Here is a 25678-nt window from a genome sequence, read left to right as displayed (position 1 = left end):
ATCCATTCACCTGTAAAAAATAATCAATAGCAAAAAAAACTTTGTTTGCAATATTTACTGTCCAATATCATAATTCACTGTAGGCTACACTAAATTATTTAATGTTATAAATGGTTGACTGAGTGCTGACCTCTGACCTTTCAGATCACCCTAACGACCATTGGTTATGGTGACAAAACCCCACAGACATGGACAGGACGCTTATTGTCAGCTGGATTTGCTCTTTTGGGGATCTCCTTCTTCGCCCTTCCAGCTGTAAGTCCACCACACATCATGATTACATGATGATTACTGATCACATTTATGTGTTTGCTCACAGTAGAAGGTGGTAGAAGGTACCACATTGTTTATTTGCAGACCTTTCTCCAAGTTTAAGCCTCAGTGTGTGTGTGTGTGTTTTGTGTTTGTAGGGTATCTTGGGGTCAGGTTTTGCCCTGAAGGTGCAGGAGCAGCATCGACAGAAGCACTTTGAAAAAAGAAGGAACCCAGCTGCCAGCCTCATCCAGGTAAACACACACACAGCTGAGGATCAGTGTAAAAACTCACTCCCTTTATGTGTGAGTGTTCATGTCTGTTTTGACTGTTTCTAAGTCCTTCACTTTCTGTGTATCTATGTCTATATAAAAGCATGAGTGTGTCCACTCTTTGCCCTCTGATGAGTGTGTTCGATATGTAGTTGAGTGTAGGTGTGCACATCTCCTATCAGTGTGAAGGTGTTTCATAAAGAGTGCACTTAATATGTGTGTGTGTGTGTATTAACCTTCACTGGGCTGCTGCTGATGACTAAGAGTGTGCAAGACACGCTGTCATCTCTCAGGTCCAACAGCAACACACACTGCTGGGATTTATGAGCCGTTTCCATGGCAATCATTCCCTGTGCGGACGCTCCTCTAAACCGTCCCTCATTGTAATAGACAAGACCAGCTGCATTACTTTCTAATGAGTAATAAATATCTGCTCTGTGTGTGCCCAGAAGTGTGCGACAGAATATGTTCCTGTGATAGCATGTATGTATGTGTGTGTGTGTGTGTGTGTGTGTGTGTATGTCTTTTCCTTCCATATAAACATTGTCCCATTTTTTTGAATCTTCTTAGCCTTTATCTGTATGAGATACTATAATTATGATACTATAATACAAGGGCTGATTGATAAGTTCATGACCTGAAGTAGAAGGAGTCAGTCAAAGAAATATACCGATATTAATAAACATACAGATCATTTCCTGGAAGAAGATGAAAGGGGGTCATCACCCCAGTGTTGATTCTCCTGGTAGACGTTTTTTGATTTCAGTGATCTATGGGCCCCTGCATGCATGTGTGACTTCTTTCCAGGGAATTAACCCTTTTTTCATCCCGCGGGCCATCACCTTGATGCAGACCCCAATAATGTTGTTTTCTTTGGAGATGGAGACTATGGGTGTTTGGATTGTTCTATCATTGTTTGAATGTGGTGAACCCAAGTCACATTCATCATTACAGATTGCTGGAGAATTCTCCTAGGGTCTGTCTCAGTGTCTCAGATATGGATTATTGTTAGTCTGAGTCTGCTTATTATCAAGCCAGAGGAGTTTCAGGACACATGATACCCCTGAACACAGATACACGGCTTTGTGTCAGAGTTATTGTTCTTTATTTTATATCATGTCATGGAACTTGTCAATGGCCTCAGTTACATTTCACTGTAAAAATGAAGCCCATCCATTTGTGTGTCACCATGTTCTCATAGACACATCTCAATGGGCTTTACGTCCTTTAGAACAAGACTGTCCATTTTCTCAGACAGTGTACACTGATCATACCAGTGTTGATATCATGATTACATGAATTGCATGTGCAACGACACAACTCATCCTACACTAGGCCGCGAACTTATCAATCAGCACTACAGCGTACAAGCTTTCTGGGCGCCTTGTTATCAACACATATCTGCTGGGCTTGACAAAAACCAGTTGGAACCCAGCTGATGTTAAATAACCCACTAAGTGAGCAATTAATCGTGTGTGTCTTGATGTTGTTTCTGTTTTATTGGCTGTGTATCAAGTACCTGTTCATTGTCTGTTTTCTGCCAAGCTCATAACATTTTCCTCAACAGGTAAAGAGAAACTTGGAAGCTGCTTTGAAGTGTTGTCTGTAAAGATGCGGATAACATTACTATCCCGTCTGTCACTTCACTCCTCCATCTCACACACAGCTCTCCCTGCTTTAAATCACTCGTTTGTTCTGTGTGTGTGTCGGTCTGTGTGCAGGGCAGGATATTACCACTGTCTCCCAGCCTCAGCTGGTCAGCTGCTCCATTTCTAATATCTCTTTCTGTCTGACCAGCATTTGGCAGGTAGTCGGTGTTAATAGTCCTAAAATAAGTGTTTAGATTTGAGACTTTGTGTTGTGTCATAGATTTTGTAACTAGACGCCATTGAGGAGGTTCAGGTCAACTACACATGTAAAAAAAAAGGAACCTAAGGAAATTATTGCGGTGGACATTGGTAATTTTGTATGTCACACTGTGCTGTGTCAACTAAGTTTTTAAAAGTTGACAGTTAATTAAGCAAAGCTGCTTACTGAAACCTCACTGACCTCCAATATGGCTGCCTGCTGGTTACAAGTCACTACAGCACCCTGTTTTTGTTACATGTTCACGTGAATCTCCGTTCATTTCTCCTCACCATGTTTGTGCCACTCCCCTCCTGTGTTGTGTGTGTGTTGTGTGTGTGTGTGTGTATAAATGGTTATGTGTGTGTGTCCTGTCCATCTCTGTTCACCCCCCCACTCCCGAACCCCACCCCAACCCCCCTTCCCACCACCCAGGCGGCTTGGCGTCTGTACTCCACCGACGGAGCTCGTCCCTACCTCCGAGCCACCTGGCACCACTACCAAAGCGCCCTCCCCCCCCCTCAGGCATGTATCCCCTCCACCTGCACCACCATCACCACCCCACCACCCTCCAGCAACCCCCAACCGCAGTGCATCAACACTACCCACTCGAAAAAAAAAACTAATCCGGTTTTTCTTTTTTTTTTTCCCCCCTCCTCACCTTCATTTTCTCACTTCCTGCCCAACTTAAACGATCCTCCCTCACCACCCTTTTGTTCCTCCTTCCTTCCTCTACGTCCATTGTTCAAATCATCATTACTTTATTTATCCTGCACGTAGTGTGTCTGGCGTAGTTATGCTGCTGATGAGAACTCGGTTTCCATTGCTACCTGGAAGCCTCATTTGAAGGCGTTGCATACCTGCAGCCCCGCCAAGTAGGTAACAACTTACAGACTTACAAACATGGCTGCTGCTGCTGCTCGTCTCTTCCTCCTCAGCTGGTGTCTGTTCATCCTCATCGGTGCAGCTATTGCTGTGAAGCTTTGCAACCAATTTTTTTTCCCCTGTGAGCATGCCTGGCATAACATAGGGATGTTTTGCTTGCCATGCATAACCTCTAACACCTTTTTTTTCCACATTCAGACACTTCCACACATGCAGAGCAAGTAGTTAGTGGTTAAATGCCTTTCTGTATGACAGATCGGTGGTTGCTGAGGTGTTATTTAATGAAGGGGTAGATTTTAAATAAATACTCATGCTTGCATCCAGGGAGAGGCCAATTTTACATAAACAAAAGAATGGGCTAATTATTATTGTGAGACTAATAAATTCCAGTGGATTAAACAAAACCAAGTGGGTTTTTTTAGGACATAAACACATATCAGATTATTTATTTTTATTTCTGTTGTTTGTGTCTGTCCCCTAGCTAATGCTCAGCCTTACTGTGCATGGCCATAGCTTGCATGTGCTCAGAAATAATTCAAGTTTCTTCTTGCTTTCCCTTTGGCTTGATGCCTTCCATACCCATTAGTGGAAACATCTGTATAATGCTATAATGCTAATCTGCCAATCTGTACTGATCTCTCCCTTTTTCTCATCCTCTTTATCCCACTAACCCTTGAAGGAAAGAGCAGGGCGAGACTACTTACAGGTTTGTATGACTCTCAGCTCATACGCTAAAGACACAAACACACACTGAATGACGTCTAATCTGGTTTACAGATTTATTTATACACTTCTTTGTCCTTTCATGCAGAATTATGTTCAAATGGATTATTGATGTATTCATTTATTGACATTTATATGGAGTAGGGGGGAACTAAAGTTTGCAAGACGGGGGTCGCACTCAGTTACTTCGTTGGTATATTGATTGTTTCAAACACTTATTGACTTTTTAGCTAAGCATAACTGGAGACAATATGGGCTGCATTGAGTCTTAGCATATTGATGTTGAAGCTTTAAAAAAAAAAAAAAATACAACCCAGCAAAGTAATACTAATGTTGTCACATAGGATTTGATGAGAAAAGATAAAGGTTGGGGACGTTCAATCAAAAAAGCCACAGTACAAATAAAGAGAATATAGCATCAGTATTACAAAGGTGTAAAATTAAAGAATAACATTCTCCTAAGAGCTGCTGCAGCATACTCAGTTTTGTGGAATTGGAAATAAAACGGGCAGTAAGAGATGCAGTGATGGGCCATACTTTTTTTATTTTTGCTTCATTTTTCCAACATTTTTGGTCTTTACATCTCCGCTTTTCATCCTCTCTCCTCCTTTCACTACTTCTCTCTCTGCACTTGACATGTAGGCAGCAAAGGCTGATGGGTGTCTGTCTTTGCCGTGTGTGCGTGTGTACGCACGCTTATGAATGCACACATGCCTTCAAAGACAGGAGTCTGTACCATGTCTGTACCATTACGCGCTTTTTCCATTGGGATAGTATTTATATAACTCATCAAACAGAAGTCTAGGAGAGACAGACCAAAGTCAAGAGAGGGGGAGAGGGGGGAGGGAGGGAGGGAGGGGGGTCAGAGAGGGGAAAGAAGACAGAGAGGGAGATTTGTGAGTTTAATTATGCTAGTATAGTTTTTACAGTGCAGCGCTCCTTTGGCAACATTTGGGCCCTTATGTTGAGCCAGCAGCTTCTTAGGCTTTTAAAGTAAAGACAGCCACACACATATAAAAAAAATACGTTTATACACCCAGCCAAACACACAAACAAATGTGCTTCTCATCCTTAAACAAAATAGCTTTTAATTAGGCTTTGTTGCTTCCACAACAGTGCTCATCCCGCTGAAATCCCTCCGCATGAAACAACGTGTTTAATTACATTTCCTTTCTTAGAAACGCCTTTTGCAGCCAACTCCAATTGACACTTGTTAAATCATAATTACGCACACTTTTATGGCACTATTTCTTTTCTGTATGTTCCCCTCCGCCAACAAGAGTTATTAGTGGTTTTACAGACTCTTGGATGCTTGGCGGCGGTAGGTAGGTGCCGTGGTTAAACGGCTGGTGGTTTTTGTTTAAGCAGACTTGTAAACACCAGCAGTAGTAAACATTAGGCGCACCGCAAAGTGCTGCAGCGGACCTCATGCTGAGTGTAAGTGTGCTGGGTATTGGCAGCAAGAGACAACTTAAAATATAAGACAATAGACGTCCATTCTTGTGGGTAGACAGGTGCGCACTGGTGTGTTTGTGTGTTATTGTTCCTCCGAGCATATAGCCAACACAATGCAACAAAGAAGAAGAAAAGATTTCCAATTATGGAGCATGAGCAGATAGCAAATCATTCACGTATACACTCAGAGCTCCTAAGCTAACTTATAAATAAATAATGTAAATGAGGCTAAATATTTAATCATATCAAATCCACCCAAATCCAAACCATTAAAAATTGCCCAGAATACACTGTTATGAGTGCAAGAAGGAAAAAAACATGATGATGTGCAGAACAAGAGGAAAAGGGATCTGTAGTGGTTGCAAATATGCATGCTGCAAATATCACAGTATCCAGTTTTTCCCAATATCTATAACACCTGTACACAGATTGAAATGTGTTGTGCATACTAATCCAATAGTTTCCTCCCTGGATGGACTGTAATGTTCATCGGGACATGCTGCCTTCTGTGTACCTTCTGGGCACATCAACTTTATGTGTGTGTTTGTTTGGGACTGTTGTATGGCTCCAACAACACACCACACACAAACTTCACTCAAAGCAAACTGAATGTGAATACTGGCTGATTATACAGACACATCAACAGGTATAATCAGGAAATTCATTCAGAACAATCACATATAAAATACCTGCTGTGGGTGTTTGTAAGAGTTGATTCAGAACGGACCTGCATGATTTATGAGCCAAAAATAAACACTGAGTTTTGTCAGAGTTATTGGGGAAGTGCTGAAAGCAAATTGCTGCTGGCGAATATAAGATTGTCATCCCGACATAAGTGATGTTCAGGTGGGTACATGTTTCACCCATTCTCATCCTTAAAATATGTCGCCCTGACCTTCTGTGAGTGTTTACTGTACAGCAGCGAACTTCTCCATCCTGAACCTCACTTTTAATCTCCTTCCTCCTGTTTTCTCAATTCCCTCCTCCATCCATCTCTCCCTCCTTTGCTTTAGTAAGGGTCTAAGTAATGGGAAGCTCTTCAGAAGGTATTCTCGGAAATATAGGAGGTACCTATAGTATTACCCAGCATCCTCTCACCCCAGTAACCTGTAGGAATGACTGACTAATAGCATGGAGGAGAGCAAAGAAAACAAAACAACTTAATGTCCTTCTCAATTCCTTCCTCTCTTCTTTTTATCCCATGAAGGTCTGAGATGACTACTGCTGCCTGCTGCCTGTCGAACGCAAACAAGACTTTGTTAGTGTGTTGCAAATTAAAGGGGAATTCCGCTAAAAGAGTGTAAATGTAGACATTGCATATTGGAACTAAAATATAAAGACCAGAACATTAGACAATGCTTCTTGTCAATTTGTAATAAAAAAAAACAAAAACAATTTAGGCAATGTGAGCTGTACAAATAAGTGATAATGTAACATTCCCCTTTATTTTCTACGTTTTGAATTCTTTTTGCCTCTTTATTCTTCCTTTATCCTTCCTTGAACCCATTTCTGAGTCCAGCTCTTGAAGATCTTGTATTTCATTCTATTTTAGAGTTCATTGATTTCTAGACTAAAATGTTTTGGTAAACAGTGTGAGGATTTTTATAGAATGGATCTTTTATTCATGAAGATAAAAAGGTCTCAAGGAATGAATGAAGGAATGAAATAAAATGAGCAATTCTTGGAGCTGAACTTTGTATCTTTTCTTATCTTAAATGATCCCCCAACAACAAACGCACAGTCTGCCATATTCACATTAAAGTTATTTTACTGCATGCTCCCTGCTTTAGCTTCTCTTTTCATTTTCAGCTACCAGAAATGAAAAGACATGAGACGTACTCACCATATCCACTCCTTTAAAGTTTCAGAACTGAAAATGGCCACTCTGTATTATGCTGCACAGTGACTCCTCCACAAGTAAAGATTCTGAAGAGTCTTTACATTTTAGGGAGTGTAAACCTTCAATAATGAAAAATAGAATTCTGTTCTAACTGACTGATTAATTTGGGTGAGGGGAAAATAAAAAAGGTCTGTGGCCCATGTCAGGCCCCTGCATCTCTCTCGCTGTCATTTGTATGCTGCATTGCATGCTGGTCTATCTGCCCTATAGCTACATATTAGTCACTCTGCAGTGAGTCCCATTGATATCGAAATTTCAGCACCCCCACCACCAAACATCTGCACGTCTATGTAAAAAGGCAATTGTTTTATCATTGTTGTAGAGTTATAAGTTTAAGAATTTATAGTAAGATGCATAATGTATAAGTTTGAAATTTGGCATCAAATTCTCTAAAAAAAAAGCATCCAAAGACTGTACTCACCATCTTTAGGTCATTAGTGGCTGTTCTCATTATTGGTGTCATTTGTTTAATCTAGACATAAAATGAATGTAGTGATGATGTATTAATGTTAGCATGCTGAGCATATCACCTTTAAAAATCTCATTAACTTTGCTTTAGAAAGGGAGCACATCATTAGATTACAGCTGATCTGGTGAGGATCCAGCACTCGTTGTGGTGGCTTGGCGGGCGGGCTGGCTCTGTTATGGTGTTTTGGGCATGACAGTTGGATGGATGATGTTTGGTCTAAAGGAAAAGACAGAACTCTGCCCTGTGTCTGCGCTCTGAACTCTTCTCACTCTCTGAGGGAAATAAGTGTTGACAGTATCCTTTTTTCTCTCCTCTTGTGTCTCTCTATGAACCCCAACCTTTGTCACACGCACTCCTTCTCTGTCACCTTATCTTTAACTTTCTATCCCCAATTTCCTTTTACTTTTCCCTCACATCTTTTATCATCTCTTTCATCTTCTCCTATCCTTTTCCCTGCTTTGTTCTCTTTCCTCTCTTTCCTCCCTCCTTGCAGTCAGAAGTTGAGTTTTAAGGAGCGGGTCCGGATGGCGAGTCCTCGTGGTCAGAGCATGAAGAGCAGGCAGACGTCCATCAACGACCGCCAGCGCTGCTCCCCCGGCAATGAAGTGGTGGGCAGTGCCGAGCTGATCGGTGGGAGCCCTGCCAAAGTGCAGAAGAGCTGGAGCTTCAACGATCGGACCAGGTTTAGGCCATCGCTGAGGCTGAAGAGCCAGACTCGCACTGCTGCACCTGATGGTGAGCCTTTAATAACATAGATTTGTTGTGCAGCCAATGCTTGATCAAGTTTCACAGTGAGTCCTTTTTTATTCTAGTGAAGAAGGTTTTCAGAGAAGGATGATTCAGAGTCTGTTAAAATATTTTCATTTGATACAATTAGATGTCAAACAGTCAAAAACACAGCTGGGACAAACTCATACAGAATATAATAATAACATAGTCTGACATCAGAATGAGGAATAGTTGGCTGCATGAAAAAGTCTCTTACATTTGTGACAAGCAGGTACAAAGACCCAAGAGCTCTAAGTTTGATTCCCCTGTGGGGGTTTTCTGTCATTTTCACTTGGTTAGGTTTACAAAAGATCAGTGTTATGTTAAAACAGTTTTCACCCTGATGGGATGTCCTTGGAAACTGATTAGAAGAAAAGATGTGTATTCGTCAGCGCATAGCTTGAAGCCTGGCATGATGGATTATAGATTTATTGGCACTGTGGAGCCAAATAGTTTGGAACAGAAAACGTGACACTGAGCTGAATACACTTGCGTCCAAAATTCCAGGCAAAGGAGAAATTAATGTCATTCCTGCAGCAAACATACCTTGAATATGAAAGCAGGCCTCTGTCCTACTGGACTGGGTGAGGCTACATTTAAATAAAGGTTTGTGTTAACAGTGGTATGTATGTATACATACTATTTCATGCACTGTTTTCTACAACATGCCAACAGATGTAATACACTGCTTCAATAGCACCAGTGTTTCTCCTCCTATTACCTTGCATCATTGGTTCTCATTTATACACACTATATCATTTTTCTGTCTCCCTCCTCTCTTTTTTTCTTCCTATCTCTCTGTCTATATCTTCCATTCTTGTAAATATTGGCAGTATTAAAGATATATATGCTATTTTCTCACCATATACAGCTGAGCTGGCAAAACCCTGCCCATTCCTAGATATCCCATCCAAGCAGAACATAAATTTTCACCTTTTAAAAGCCAAAATAGTATCAGTTTGAGACATTCTTGGAGACTGCCATCAAGGCTCGCTATGTGCAGAGTGTTTTTTATATGTTTTAAGACTGGAAACGATTTTCCACGGGAGCTGCGTTTATTGATGAAACAATGCTCTGTCTTTCTCAGTGGACACGGGCATGACCACAGAGGATTCTTTCGATGAGAGAGGCTGCCATTGTGATGTTACAGTGGAGGATCTATCAGCTCCCCTCAAAGCTGTCATCAGAGCTGTCAGGTAAGCTCCAGCTGCTGTTACACTTCAGAAAAAAAAACATTGAAAAAGTTACTTCCATAGAAGTTTCTCACCTTTTGTCCCAGAACACACAGACGAGGAAATGACATAACGCACAAAATAAATCTTTCTGAAGCTATAGATTAGTGCTGCCTTCAGTCAGGTCTGACATTTTGCATAGTGCTTTTGTTTTTGTTCAGTACTTTGGAAAATCATTGCTTTTTTGAGAGTTAGATGATAATACCTTTGACATTTCAGCAGTGCTATCTTCCAGGTAGCATGTGGCATAAAAAAGGAAGAGAAAGGTAAAGAAAAAGTGAAGGTGAGGTAGCCACATCTGAATTTTAAGCCTTAATAAATATAACATTAAGGTGAGTTACAGCAGTCATTAACAGCGGAATTATATTAATAAAGACACCAAACTTAAACTTTAAGTATCTCCCTTTTATGACAACCATGCTGAAATGTGAGATGGTTATCAGAGATAGTTGGTGGTGGTTGATAGAGAATATTGCATTGATTGCATGATTATCTCCTCTTTTAGGGCTTTTTCCCTCATTAGTGTACATTGATTTTAAAAGTACAATGACAGCTCCTTGAAGCTGACAGTTACCAGTTGAGTCATGACTGAGCTGCCCCCTGTATTTGTGATTGGTTAGCTATTGAAGTTAAGTTCTGTACAGATCAATTGCTCCTACATCTTTCTGTTTATGATCCATTGATCAAAACCATAATGAGCTGTTCAGCCTGCCAGACTTCAGTGGCAAATCAATGTAACCATTGCATGAAAGATAGCAATGCCATTGGTTTCATTCTCACACACAAGTCTGTATATCAAATCGGTTCTTCTCTCCGCTGCATTTGAAGCACAGCGTGGGGAAAGCATGGGCTTCACATGATTGGAGCCCTGAAGCACTGCTTTCTCTGTTTTTCTTTCCTCTTTGCTACATCTTTCTTTCCTTTATCTATCTACGATCTGCTCCTGGGTTTGGGAGATTTTTGCCTGGGGGATTTTGTGTTGTGTTGCATTGTTTTGTGCTTGCATGAATGAATGAATGAATGTGTGTGTGTTTGTTTTGAGCCGACCCTGCTTTCTCTTACACTGGCACCGGCACCCTGTGAGCGAGTGTTTGTTCAAGTGGCGCCGAAAGATTCTCTCACTCCACTGCTTCTTCCCACCCTCTCCATATTTCTCATTGTGAATAATGCACATGATGGTAAAAAAAACAAAAACAAATTCTAGGCTATAATTTTCTGCAGGTTAATAAAACTCCACGTGTTTCTATCTTTGTTTGATTGTAGCCCTTTACAACATATTTATCAGTTTAACTGTATTTAGAAGTAATTAAATTCTCCTAATAATATTGTTAGTTGTTCCTGGTAATTATCACACTTTAAAATGTATTACTCCCTCCACTTCTACTGGCAAATTACTACTATTGGAATTATTGATAGTACTCATGTCCTGATCTTGCCTATATGGACCTAAATAATCTTTAGTGTATGTGCACATTGAATCTATAGCCATGATGCATTGGAGCTTTATTTTAGTTACAGGGTCCATAAACAATCTTTAAACTAAAGAAGTTATAAATAGTTGGCAGTTATGTAATAATTTCCAGTGGAATCGTTTTGGAATCAGCTTCTCTGATTTGCAGGTTGATATGCAAAGACATCTCCCTGCTTTTGTCCATCACCAGCCCCTCTCTTCCTCTGCAGGACATGGATACACATATACACCCACACACACACACACACACACCCATAACCCACCCAACTCTACCCACCCAGCAGGCCACCTCCATGGGCAGCCAGAGCCCAAGGCTTTCCCAGGGTGTCGGGTTGAAGCTCTGGACGCCCCCTCCTCTGTAGGGACTGTTGTTACAGTGGGTCATCTGTCACCGTTGTTTCCATTTAGACAGTGAGAAAAACAGGCAACTGGAAACAAGCAGGAGCCACCAGGGAACCTAAATGAACCAAGAACATAGATCTTTTACCTGTATCAATATTATTCACACAGCAGTGGCTCTCGTCGCCAAGAGGGAGGGAGATAGAAAATTACACTCAAGTTTCAGAGTCATTCATTTTGGTTGTTATGGAACCAGGAACCATCGCTTTCCATTAGATATTCCTTTGAGTATGTGAAGTTTTGTGTTATCTCTTATTACACACACACACTCAACAAGTGCCATTTAACAAGGAGCCTTCCATGGATTTTCTTAAAGTGGCTGCTGCCATCTTATGGTGGATGAGAGTAATTACACTCTTATTTCATAACTTGATTTTCACGTTCATTGTTCTCTGCCTGTGTCTCTCGTGTGCTTGTAGGATCATGAAGTTCCACGTAGCTAAAAAGAAGTTTAAGGAGACGTTGCGTCCATATGATGTGAAGGACGTCATCGAGCAGTACTCTGCAGGACACCTGGACATGCTCTGTCGCATTAAGAGCCTTCAGACCAGGTCAGGACGCACACACATACACAAAACACCTCTGCAATACCATTGTTTCTGCTTCTAAATGCCATACATTCGTTTACAAGATTGTCAGCTCCTCTGTCTGTATTGCAGCTTTGATAATGTTATTTGCAAAGTCATATGTGTACCAGACACACAGGTGGGTGTTCACACAGATGTTTCTTCCAATATTTCGACAGTTTCCATCTAAGTGTCCCTCTCTTTCCCAGATTAGACACTGTAGTGGGCCCCCCTCCCAGGCCTTTGAGCAGCCGTGTCAAGACCTTTTCCTCTCCCTCCCTGCATTTATATTACAGCCAGGCCCGGAGGAAGCAGTCTGTTTTGGGGTTAGAACTACCCCGTCCTGATCTTCCTGCCTTCCTGACTACTCCTTTACTAACTTTACCAAACTGGTATACCTGGGCCAAACAGCATGCATCTCAGATTAAAGTTTGGATCTATCAAAGAAACAAATATTAGCCAAATCTAACAATATAATTGTCCTTAATTTAAACCAAATGTTATGTATATTCAATTGATTGTCACACTAAAGTCTATATATAATATAATACACTATTATATATATATATATATATATAAAACTGAGATGTGGTACGTTGTCACAGAAAAGTGTATTAAAATGGCTACCACCTACGTTTGGCCCAGGAGTGTTGTTGTTTATTCATTAAAATATGTTTCATCACCATTAAGGAGGTCCTTCCTTGAGCAGCTCAAATAACTTTAGCACAAACAAAAAAAGTAATTCAAGGCTTATAGAAGAATTACTGTTATAATCAAGCTACTTTTATAATACCATTTTGAATGTATTATGGAAATCTAGAAATGTGAGATGCACCAAGGGGCACTACAATGCAGCCATTAATTGGATTTTTTTAAGAGGAGTTGCTCTTGGTATGACTGTGTGTTATAATACAGAATGAATAGCAGTGCTGTCGGCCATGTGAATAGTTTTCTGGGGGGAATAACATAGTGCTTGTTGTCTGTGTTGGAGTGATTGTATGAAGTGAGAAATTTATAGATACACACAGGCCACACAACCCTGCAGTGTGGATAAGATGGATGATAGACTTTAGCTGTGATGGTTTAAATGGCACAGTCAGGAGCAAAGTCTATAAATATTACTGTCAGTTGTTGGCTACACACATCCACATGCATTCCATCCTATCCATCCTGTGTGTATCTATGCTGCTGTTATTTAACATCCTTGAGTAGATGACTGATTTGTTCATTTGTGCACATGTGCTTCAGACTCAAGTGTGTGTGTGTGAGTGTGTGTGTGTGGGAGAGAGAGAGAGATATCTGACCCAGTCTTTCTCCTTTCTCCAGACCGGCCAGTGCAGCGGGCTCTGGTCCCAGCCTAAGTAGCCGACCCAGGAACATGTCCTCTCCTGCCCTGCACTATTATTACAACACGAAGAAGCACTCAGGCTCAGGGTTACTTTCAATTTACTTCATTTAGAGTAGAGTAGACTCCCTGTAGTTTGCGCTCTGATGACCTTTGACCTGCAAACCCTAAAAAATGTCCGACTACAAACCATCATTATTTTAACTTTCTTCCAGAACCAGATGGTTGGAGTTCACACTATTAAAAATGCAAAGACAATAGTTTTAAAAACAAAAGGCATATAATATCTGCTTTTACCAATGGCTCTTATTGTTTAAAGTGTTTAACTCCATCCACATGGTAGTAATTAACCCTGTATGTGTGTGCATACATCCATCCAGCACTACTCAAAGGTGGAAATACAACATTTTTATTGTAGGTGTTTGGAGTCACTTTATTTTGGGTGAAGGCAGAAAAAAGTGAGGGGTGTGAGTTTGCAAGTAAGGGTCTGCAAATTAACTTCACTAATTCATCATTGTTTCAGTGTTGGAAACAGATTCTCATTGATCAAATCAGCATGAAGCATCTCTCTGTTTTTAAATGAAATGTGTTTTACTCTTTGTTTTATCACCATATTAACCTTTTGTTGTTTTTCACAATGTTGATCTTTTATTTGTGATTTCATTCTTATATTTTATGGCTTGGAAAAATGTGGTTTTCTCTTATGCTTGGGTTTTTTTAGGTATGAAATTATTCAATCTCAAGCTTGTAAAAATCCCTGGATAAGCAGCAGTTACACATTCTAGCCATGTGTGATGTGCGTTTTACTAACTCTAATGTTAACATTCTACTTTTGCTTTAGGGTTTTGTCTGACTTGGGGTAACCTGAAATGAAGCTCGGATGCCTACTTATATTAAAACGTCACTATTTTGACAGCAGTATGTCTTATGTGTATCAGGGTGGATCAGATTCTTGGAAAAGGCCAGATTCCTGTGGATAAGAAAGTGAGGGACAAACTGCACCCTGATGGAGACTCTCTGGACGGCATGAGTATGTTGGGACGTGTGTGTAAGGTGGAGAGACAGGTGTGTTTGGAAAAAAAATGAAAGACCAAAATAATATCAACATAATCCTTTCTACATGCATTTTTGAGTCTGTATTGGAAGCATTATTCTCTCTTTGTCTCTCTCCGTGTTCTCTTGTGCTTAGGTAACTTCCATTGAGTCAAAGTTGGACTCTTTGCTGGATGTTTATCGACAAGTCTTACAAAAAGGCCCCTCAGCGCTCACCCTCTCCTCCCTGCCGCTATTTGAGCTGGATAACCACCAGCGCCACAACTCAGACTACCCACCCTCCATCATTGGCAGGGATCTACCCTCACCCCAGGGAGGGGATCCTGTCGGAGGCGGAGGAGACAACAATAGAGGTATTCATCGTTCCCTCGGTGTCAACCCAAGGGGCTTGCGCCTCATCCTGGCACCCGCAGATGATGATGTCCCTCCAGACTCGGCTCCACCATCCTACCCCCCATCCACGGCCTCACTCTCACCATCACCCTTGTTGCCCCCTGATAGCCCCTACCCATCCTTGGTCACTCCTAATGGTACCTCCAAAAAAGCACACTTCCCAGATTTGCCGCCCCCACCTCCATCAGCGGGGAGTTTCACTCTTCAGTTGCCTCCCACGGTGCACCCCTCTCACCTTCGATGTCCCACCGAGCCTGTCTCAGATGACATGGCAGACAGAGTGTCGGCAGATGATGGGAACCTGGGCCCCTCTGTTGTTGTGGGATGCAGTGTGGATGTTAACCAAGAGGGCTACAGTGAGGCAGGCACAGTCCAAGGAGGAGTGCAGCTGCGGGAGAAGCCAGGCTTGAAATCAGAGGGGGCCTGGAGGAGACACATGAGCCTCGAGGTTAACCCTCTGCTGCTTCTCTCATCTGGCCCAGAAGGGAGACCTTCAGACTGGGGAGGCAATCTTGGGAAGTCCCTCTCTGTGCATAATATAAGCCAGTCTTTGTCCAACCGTGCCCCTGGCCTCTCTTCTGCACTCAACAACAGCAGCAGTAGCAATGGTAGCGAACGTGGCAATGCCCATGGTGACCTCAGCAACTGGGACGGAACAGAACTCTTCATTAGGGAGTGCAAGCCAACAGCAGAACATTTCAACTTCCTGACCCCGGGACCTGACAGCAGCCCCTCAGACCTTTTACAGACTGCAGAGGAGCCTGTACCTCACCCAAAGGGAAGCTCTGAGTTTCTCAGCCAGTCCTCACACATACAGTTGGCATAATCACACACACACTGATAAACAAACACTCTCTGTATGTGCACACCATGGTGGGCGAAGCCACTTTTTAAAGTATTTTTACAGGGCACTTCATGGATTATGATGCACATTGTACATTAAACACTTTGTATATGGACAGACAATACTTCTATATTTTGTCTGACATGATTATGTCCAGTTGCATACAGATTTTATCACATGTATTACTACAGCCTATAGTGTATAATATAAGAATGTATAAATGTGTATGCAAGTGGCCATATGCATATAAGACAAGATATACAAAGATTACTCATTACACAGATGTAGTTTAGCTGGAAGTCATTTTATGGGATTTATACAAAAAAGTGACACTTTTAATATTCAATATCATTAACTGCAAAAAAAAAATAGGATGCTGATAAAAGTGATGTTTAAACCTGAGTATGTAGCTTCAAGGTGTCACTTTGGTTCATCTCAAGAAGAACTGTGTGAAGTGTCAACTTACTTTTAAATTACTGCAAGTCTACACTGAGTCTGGTTCTAAACTCCAAACAAAGAACCTGATTTGAAGAAAATAAAATTAAAAAAGTACGTTTGTGAGCGGAGGCACATACACAGACATACAGTACAACATAACCGCAACCTCCACGCACTCCATGAAGAGCCAACCTGACAAAGAGCTGAGACTAATGACTGCTTTTTTAAGTGATTGTATTTACAGACTTTCTTGGAAGAAGAGGAGTCACTCACTCTCACTCACTTTGGCAATGTAAAATGTCATCTTTTACTTATGCTGTCATACATATCACTGCATTGATGAAAGGAAGTTAATGGTGTGACAGGAGCCACTGTACTATTTAACAAGAGTCAAAGATCAAACCCTCCGCATGTATTCAGACCACAAGCTTCTCAATCAATTCATTTTTTCACAAATGCTAAAAAAATGTTGATGTGGTTGCTTAGTTTCATCTGTCAGCAAATTGTCAGTAAATTTGAACACAGCATACCTAATAGGGCCTATCAGCAGTCACTTAAGACAAGTGCTGGACGGCCTCCTGCTTGGTTTGGATAGCAGCCTGGTGAGGAGGCTGTTAATGGTCTGATTGCTGAATCTCTGTTTTAAGCAGGTCTTCTCAGCCAAGCATGAGATGCTGCATGTTTAGCTGTACTGATGGCCTGAATGTCCTGCATGTTAAAATAATGTGTCCTCTAAACCTTTAAGAAAAAATGTGCAAAGTCTGCCACACAAACAATATTATTTTCTCATTTTATGTAATTAAAATTTGTATTGCCACTTATATAGATCACTTTTTTTTGACAAACCCTTTCTTTGTAACGGGTGCTGGTGTCCCCACGAACATAAATACTGATTGAGGCTGCTGGACATTTGAGCAAATGCAAATTTTTTATTTTTACCCAAAACTGATTCTGAACACTTTAAACATACACACACACACACACAAAGAACAACATAACTCATTAACCTTTTACTTACGCCACTGATTTGTCAATCACCACTTGTAAGGATTCACCTATAAAATCACACACCACACTGTTTAGCTTCATACAGCATATCCCCATAACAGATAAACAAGAACAACTTAATCATTTGGAATTAAAAAGCTCAAGAATCACTCAAACATTTCAGTTCATGTTTATTTTGAGACTTTTTTGAAAATGGGAAAATAGTGTGTTGATTGATCTTAATCAATATTCATTGATTGTGTTCTGCTTGTCAATAGGTTGACTGCTGAAAAGAGAATTATGCACAAATCTATGTCAGCCGTCATAGTTTGGTTTTGTAGGCAGTCACAGCAGTCTTAAAAATGTATTTTAATGTGCTAATGACATCCTTTATCCAACATGAAGTTATATTCCCCATGAGTAAGTGCATTGCTTAGCAAATTAACGTTCTGTAGTAAATTGTAACAGGTATTTCTAACACATGACAGCTGTTAACACTTGTAGATTTTTGATATGTTCTGTAACCCATGCAGGAATTGTTCTGTTTGATGATATTATTGTCATAAAAAGCACAGATGTTTCTGGTGAGATTGAGGAGCCTGAAAATGTGACATGTTAGTTTAATGCTTAATATTGGAATAACTTTGTTGTAGTTGGTTGAGTTTTGCTGCATATGAAAAGAGGCCAAACAAAACTATCAGTTACGCTGAAGCATGAACATACTGAACAACCTCAAAAGCCCATGGACTCCCAGCCAGTAGGGGAATTAGGTGGATTATTCCGCTCATGAAACGTGCTCTTTTGTGCAGTCTGTATATTGCTTAAGGGTGCCTTTCTTGCTAAAGATTTTTTTTCTTTTTCACAGAGGTATTAAGGTAAACTTATTTTGGGTTGGGCATCCACTTCACTTAAGTCATGTAGCTTAAGCCACAGACTTTATATGGCTTCAATAGCTAATAATACTATTTCTCTACTGCTTGAACAGTAATTTATTACACAACTGGCCTTAAAGCTTGATAATGTTAACATTATTATTTCTTTAAAATTAATTTATTAAAGTGCACATTATGATGATAAATGCAAAAATAATTTTGTTATTCATTAATAAAGTACAGATTAACAAAACGTTTTTCTGTCATTTTTGCAAATCTATATAGCAAACGAGTAACATAAGGTTACGTTGCCTTTAGGGTATAAGGATTTTGTAAATTAGGGAACGCTGGATGAAAAAAGGTCTGGTGTCTGATCAATGCTAATTGTTTTCTTATTTTTTTCTAAGTTTACTGTGTCCTGACACTCCCACTTTAATAGCTAACAGTCATCATTTATCCTTTCAACGTTCATCAAAATGTGGTCCTCATCTGTCCAAAAGTACACAGTCCGACATTGTTGCGTAGACATGAAGGCAACACAGTTTTGACAGTTAATAGGGTTTCGTGAGGCAGGTAGCTAGTAGTCAAATTCAAAATGGCCGACTGGGAAGACGAGTACGACGAGAATGGCGTTGCTATTGAGAATACTGCTGCTAAATCAGATCCTAGAGTTTGGAAACTGCCTGGTGGTGACCTTAAACAGGAAGCTATATCTTTCGGAGTGAAAAATGGGACCAGGTTTGGAGCCTCGAAGGACTGGAGATCTGAGGGCGAAGGAGCAGAGTACAGAAGTGGAAGAGATGGAGGCGCAAGAGGAAGATGGACATTTGCCCATGACAAGTCGGACTCTTCTCCGTCTGTGACCGTCGCAGTGGAAATGTCTTCAGTTGGAAGGATAATAGGTGTGGTATTCTTTCTATTTCTAATGAAAATCATCATTACACGCACTATGCAGTCACAGCTAAATTGTTTGGCTTTGCTGTTATCGACTAGCGAAGTATGCTAATGAGTTATGCTAACTTGGCAGGCATTAGCATACCGCGTTTTTTATAGCTACATGCGATTCGCCCACAAACGTAAACCTCTGTGCAGTTAACCGTGTGAGTAGCGTTTCTTTGGTCAGACTGTAACTGCATGTTATTCTGTGATAAGGTCGAGGAGGAGCCAAAGTTCGTGAACTTGAAGAGAGCAGTGGTGCAAGAATCAAGGCAGGTTGACCTACGTTTGTGTGAGATGAGTAAACAAACTCATACATGGCGTGCTGGTGCTGGGAAATAATGACACACAATGCTGAGAACTAAGGCTGTCTAATCTGTAATGTTGTAAAAGTGGAAACATTTAATAAAAGTCTTACACAGGAACTAAGTTTAGGACAGTTGTGCATGTGGTTTAATTAAAACATTGCAGTGTTCTAACCTTTCTTGGCTTAAGCACATGGAATTGAACATGCAGTTTCTTTTTATGTGTTCTTAGCTCAGCTTCTCATTTTTTTAGGTAAACAAGGGGGACTATGAAGGTGAGGTGGTCATCTCTGGGCCCTTTACTGCCCAGCTGAAGGCCAAGAAGATGATTGAAGACTTGCTGGCTGGTGGCAGCTATCAGTCTTGCAATGGTACAAACTCTTTCTACTACGAAAATTAATGTTTATAATAAAAAGATTTTGGGCAGTGGAACATCACTTCTCCTATGATGTACTACAATTAGATGAGTTGATGCATGCTGATGGAAGGTCGATGTTGAGGATCCAAAATGACTGTACTCCAGCGTAATGTTCTGCTTCTCAGGTCCTGGTAGAGGGCGAGACTACAGGAGAGGAACAGGAAGCCAAGCAAGAAATGATTCTGTCTGGTCTGCAGCAGAATTACAGGCTGCAAATGTCGTCCCAGCCCGGGCATCCATTGACTGGAACAACATCCGGGAAAACAGGGGAAAGTATGAGGAGCTGAAGTGGCAAGGTGAGGACTCACACACGTTCACAAATGTACATAAATGTACGTATTTGTTAATATAAGTCAATGTTGGTAATATAATACTTGGAACATACTTTAGACCTCCCACCTTTAATGAAGAAATTTTACACTGAGGCAGAAAGTGTGTCCATGCTCACTGCAGAGGAAGTCCATGAATGGAGGTAAATCTTACGTTTTTTAACACATGCATGTTTCATTTAGAGGCTTTCACATAAATCCAACTTTGTCCTCAAACCAATAGAGGGCACTATTTGCCCACCTCTCTATGTGTTATCTGAGCAGTTCTTGTTGTCATTGTTTAGATACCCAGATATAAAATAACAAGGATACAGAATTTGACAGTACAGCCAAAGCTGGCTATGCTGGACCAGAATGTGTCACTTACATTTAGCCCTGATCTTTTGTTACAAATTAACATTCAAAGAATTTATTATACATTGGGAATGTTTGCATGCTGACTCTTTGATTTGTAGCATGTACAAGAGTGAGATTGGTGGAATCGACTCCACATTTTATGATTATTGCTATTGATTTTTATGTAATTCTAATTATGTATTCGGTATACTGTGGTTTGAAACTTAACCTCCAGCTAACCACTGCATATTCCTCCCACAGGAAGGAGAATAACAATATCTTTGTGGATGACCTAAAAGAGGAGAAGCGACCCATTCCAAATCCCTGTCGCACCTTTCTGGAGGCATTTGAGCTTTATCCAGAAATTATGGAAAATATTTGCCGGGTTGGTTTCGTCAAACCAACTCCCATCCAGGTATAGTCACTGCCCCAACGGCAGGTTCATTGTGTAATTAAGCAAACACGGGTCTAACTGATCAGTCAGTGCCTGTGCTGGTTTTCCAACTACAAAATATATTTCAACTACACTCGCAACAAAATAAAATGCTGTAGATCAAAAACAATGTGCCATTTGTGACAGTTCTGGTAATTTAATTTGAATTGTTGTACTATACATTCTCCCTGTTAAATGCATCATTTCAATAAGTAGGCATCTCATTTTAGAGCAAAAACTTTCATGTCTGTCATCATGTGGTTAAATGTTGCAAAGATGGATGCACCGATACCGGTCTGTCCTGTTCTTTGTTTGTGCTTCTCTGGGCAATCCCCATGATTTACAGATATTCATATTTAGCAATACTGTACTAACACTATATGGTATTGGACTTTCCAAAAAGTAGAAATGAAATAGAAAGTTATCTTTTGGTAGGTGTATGAAAGTTTATCACAGTATATTAGGAAATGTGGAAATGTGTACCAAAAACATATGTACTTTTAATTCTGAACACTGATTTCTAAAATATTAACAGTATCAAGACAAGTGAGTAACCACTGAAATATAAATATGTACACATATTAGAAAGTCTAACACTGACATTTCTGACATTTCGGGCTTCAAATTTACATGGCTAAAAAGCTTCGGGTCAATTAGCCAGTTGGAAGGAAACCTGTTCAGGAAGTCGTGTCATATTTTTAGACAATCCATCCATCACATCAGCTCCTATTTAAATGAATAAATGGAATATAGACAGTTGAGTTACTGAGAAGGCAGCATTAGCATCGCATAAGCCACTGCCCTCTCGTCAAAGACAGGAAGTTGAATCATGTTCTTATGATTTTTGTCATGTTATGACAAAGAAAAGCTGTAGGCAAGTTAGGTTTCATCTCCAGCAATCAATCTTTTGGCTGCAGATGTTGCTCTATAACCCTGTTTCGGTGCAAACTTCAAGCTAGGATGCTGCAGCAGGAAATGAAACTACTGAATCTTTCTCTCTGATTTCATTTTCGTTTCTCAATAAGAGGCTTTGTCTGATTTAATGCACATTATTAGTCAGTGTCTTTGTATGACAGCACTACTAGTTCTGTGTAATAATGACGAATAATAATGACATTTGAAGCTGATGTACTGCCACTCCCTGTGCTGGGATCCAACCTGTGTGTCTAGTTGTGTGCGAGTACATGCACTGTGAGAGTGACATATGTGCCAAACAGTTTAAGAAGATATATTTGTTGCTATGTCCTTGCATTGCAGCCTCAGAATACTGTTAGTGTTTGTCTGTTGTTTATCAAGAAATGCAACATGTCACTTAATTCTAAAGCACAAGGTCAAATAAGAATTAACGAAGGTATACCACTCAATGATACTGATGCTTGGAGGTGTTGATCTTAGGTTGGGTTCAGATCTTTTTTTACTGTTATCAAGATTAATTCTTTGCTTTTTCTTTAAAATTGCATAATGTTGTCTACTTATTTCAGTTGTTGTGCTTTGAAAGTGGTTGCCCACTGCACACCGTCTGTTAGTAGATCGTAAATGTATTCTAACTGTTTTGCTTGTTTCTCCACCAGTCCCAGGCATGGCCAGTGTTACTGAGTGGGGAGGACCTGATAGCCATTGCTCAGACAGGAACAGGGAAAACACTGGCCTACCTGCTGCCCGGATTCATCCATATGGATGGACAGCCTGTGTGAGAACTTTTTTTACCTTTCAGCACATTATTACTTTTGGACCCCCTGGTGATCACAAAGAGTAATTGTTCTCTTTTCCTTAATAAAATATTAGAATTAGTGATTTCTTCTTCTCCAATATGTTATTGATGCTTCTCAGAATGTCTTGACTCATACCAGGGTCTACTTGGCGCAGAGGAGTGAAACAGTAACATACCAAAGACCAGTACATATAAAATGATGCATGTTCTTTTTTTCTCCTTTTCTCTCTGATAGACCTCGAGCTCAGCGGGGTGGTCCTGGCATGTTAGTGCTGACGCCTACCCGAGAGCTTGCCCTGCAGATTGAAAGTGAATGCAACAAGTACAGCTATAAGGGTTACAAAAGGTCATTGAGGATGAGCTTAATCAAAACCTATTTTGAAATTAAACATATATGAAATGATCATAACTGTCCTCTCCCTACCTCCTCTCAGTATTTGTATCTATGGCGGAGGAGATAGGAGAGGTCAGATCAACATGGTGCAGGATGGAGTCGACATAGTGATCGCTACACCAGGCCGATTAAATGATCTGCAGATGAACGAGCTCATCAATCTTCGTTCCATCACTTATCTGGTCAGCTGTTTGTTCATTTATTCATTGCCCATACTGCCCATACATTTTTTCTACTTTTTTTTTCTTTACAGTATTTGTGCATTTTAACAAGCCTAGATAAGTATTCAGACTTTTTGTATCCCTAATGACTGCTCGATCATTGGGTAAAGGTGCTGGACGAGGCTGATCGTATGCTAGATATGGGCTTTGAACCGCAGATTATGAAGATCCTCCTGGATATCCGTCCAGACCGGCAGACTGTCATGACCAGGTACCAGTATTTTAAAAACATGGTTTGCCACTGGCACACAAGTGGATGTCAGAGTGGTGTGTACTGTGAAAAATTGATTATTGATATGAATGCTATTATTCAGTTCTTTGCAGACATTCTCTTAAAATGTTTTAAAATGTACAATATAGAAGTCAACATGAACATCCTTTTGCCTGTTTACTGGGATTTCAGTGCCACCTGGCCCACCGGTGTGAGACGCCTGGCCAATTCCTACCTGAAGAATCCCATGATGGTCTATGTGGGCACCTTGGATCTGGCAGTAAGTAAACATTAATGTATTTTTCAGTTTTATTTTACTATTTAGTGACAACTAAGGAAAGTATTTTTAAAATCAAAAACAAGATATTCAGATATTACTTCATTATGTTTGTTTTTATTTCCATTTTTGTCTTTATTTTTAAAAGTGAAGTTAAGATGCTCTGTTTTCCCATTTTTCATACATGTAATATTTCTGTCTTTTAGGCTGTTGACACAGTGCAGCAAGAAATATTGGTTGTTGAAGAAGAGAAAAAAAAGTTCTATGTATTTAACTTCATCAGAAACATGCAACCCGAGGACAAAGTCATTGTATTTGTCGGCAAGAAGCTTGTGTGAGTAAAGAGTCAGACACAAATCTATGATTTTGTTTAATAAACACAGGTGCAAATTGATTTGTAACTATTATATACCAGTTAAACACACATTAACATCAGTTGCACTCACCACATACACTAACTTTCCTTTGCATCTCCATTTGTTTCAGTGCTGATGACTTGTCCAGTGACTTGTGTCTGCAAGGTCTGGCTGTGCAGAGTCTCCATGGTGACCGTGAGCAGTGTGACCGTGAAGAAGCTCTTAAGGATTTTAAAGAGAGTGTGTAACAGAAAAAAAGCATGCTTTAAAAACGTGTTTCCTGTTCTGGAAATGGCTTGTTTAGCTTCTTTTTCCTTTCCATTTTTTAAGTTCACATTCTCCTTTTCCTGTTTTTGGGTTCACTACTGCCTCAAACCATAACAAGGTTTGTGACAATCTTTAGCAGGTAAAGGACATAGGATCTAACTGATAATTATTTTATCTTTACCTAGGTCGAGTTCGTATCCTGGTGGCCACAGACTTGGCCTCTCGAGGGTTGGACGTCCATGATGTAACTCACGTCTTTAATTTTGACTTCCCACGTAACATAGAGGAGTATGTACATCGCGTGGGCCGCACCGGACGAGCAGGGTCAGTGTGTGTGTACAGTACAGTTTCCCACAGACCAGTTAGCAATTTGTGGTGGCATCTTAGCGCTGGTGTCACATCGGTCGACGAGTTGGTCATCATGGTTTATACAGGTTAAATATACACCTGTATGCTTATCTAATGACAGTTTTTAAAGCTACAAGAACCATTTTGAATTTATTCAGTTAAATCTTAATTCTCTCAGTTAGTTCTGAGTGATGAGACAAACCCTGCCTGGACCTTCCCCCACCTCAACTTTATTAGAATTAGAATTAGTTTGCTCATACAGATACCTGGACTTTATATTGGAGGAAGACCTGTCTTTTAAATTGAATGAACGGAAGGATAGCTATATTATAAAATCACGTTGGCCCGCCACAAGATTCATTTAAGATTTACTTTATTAAACCCTGTAGGGAAGTTAAGTAATCTGTTGTTTGGTTAGATTGTTTGGTCATCATTTGATTCATTTTTCTCCCAGACGCTCAGGTGCTGCTGTTACCCTGATGACAAGAGAGAACTGGAGGATGGCACCTGAACTGATTCACATACTGGAGCGATCTGGACAGGTTGGTAAACAAACTGTTAATAACCTATAGAGACTAACTCCATTCTAGTCTTAGGCGGATACAGTATAAACTTTGTATTACACTAATAAAGACTACTAAGTGAATCAGTAATGATGGCTCATTCCAGAAGTTGTATTGATGAATTGTATTTTAGACATAGATGCAAATGTATAGATTGGAATTTGTCAAATATTTAACAAGCCATAGTAAAATAAACCCTGTTACAGGAAATCCCAGAGGAGCTGGCACAAATGGCAGAAAGGTACGAGAAGCACAAGAAGGAGAGGGAGATGGCCAGGGAAGGAGAGGGGCGACGAGGAGATGGCTGCGGCAGAGGAGGGGGAAGGAGAGATGGGAGAGGGAGAGGCGGCTGGGAAGGTGGTCAAAACTGGAGATTCTAAGGAAATGCATGTCTGTGTTTACAT

At 40.5% G+C, this 25678-nt stretch overlaps 2 protein-coding genes across 3 annotated transcripts in view; both read left to right on the top strand.

Annotated features, from left to right (window-relative positions):
- kcnq5a (potassium voltage-gated channel, KQT-like subfamily, member 5a) overlaps nt 1-18297 on the top strand; it is a 68694-nt gene extending 50397 nt beyond the window's left edge. For both annotated transcript variants that reach the window (XM_028423575.1, XM_028423574.1), the window contains 9 exons: nt 145-255; nt 411-506; nt 3150-3244; nt 3934-3960; nt 8295-8536; nt 9657-9765; nt 12091-12222; nt 14521-14647; nt 14772-18297. In XM_028423575.1, the coding sequence (XP_028279376.1) occupies nt 145-255; nt 411-506; nt 3150-3244; nt 3934-3960; nt 8295-8536; nt 9657-9765; nt 12091-12222; nt 14521-14647; nt 14772-15854 (2022 nt within the window). In that variant the 3' untranslated portion in view covers nt 15855-18297. The remainder of the gene's footprint in view (nt 1-144; nt 256-410; nt 507-3149; nt 3245-3933; nt 3961-8294; nt 8537-9656; nt 9766-12090; nt 12223-14520; nt 14648-14771) is intronic.
- A 467-nt stretch (nt 18298-18764) lies between these two features.
- ddx43 (DEAD (Asp-Glu-Ala-Asp) box polypeptide 43) lies at nt 18765-25654 on the top strand. Its single transcript, XM_028424024.1, has 16 exons — nt 18765-19071; nt 19322-19377; nt 19664-19781; nt 19954-20124; nt 20219-20300; nt 20755-20908; nt 22498-22616; nt 22873-22983; nt 23072-23213; nt 23363-23463; nt 23656-23743; nt 23947-24074; nt 24227-24336; nt 24549-24687; nt 25166-25253; nt 25481-25654. Exons 1-16 carry the CDS (start codon nt 18765-18767, stop codon nt 25652-25654), a joined length of 2088 nt encoding a protein of 695 aa, XP_028279825.1.
- Nucleotides 25655-25678: the final 24 nt, after the last annotated feature.

This window comes from Parambassis ranga, chromosome 15 (assembly GCF_900634625.1).
Source record: "Parambassis ranga chromosome 15, fParRan2.1, whole genome shotgun sequence".
NCBI classification, from domain to species: domain Eukaryota; kingdom Metazoa; phylum Chordata; class Actinopteri; family Ambassidae; genus Parambassis; species Parambassis ranga.
The sequence above is the reverse complement of the archived record's forward strand: the minus strand, read 5'-3'. Positions and strand labels throughout refer to the sequence as shown.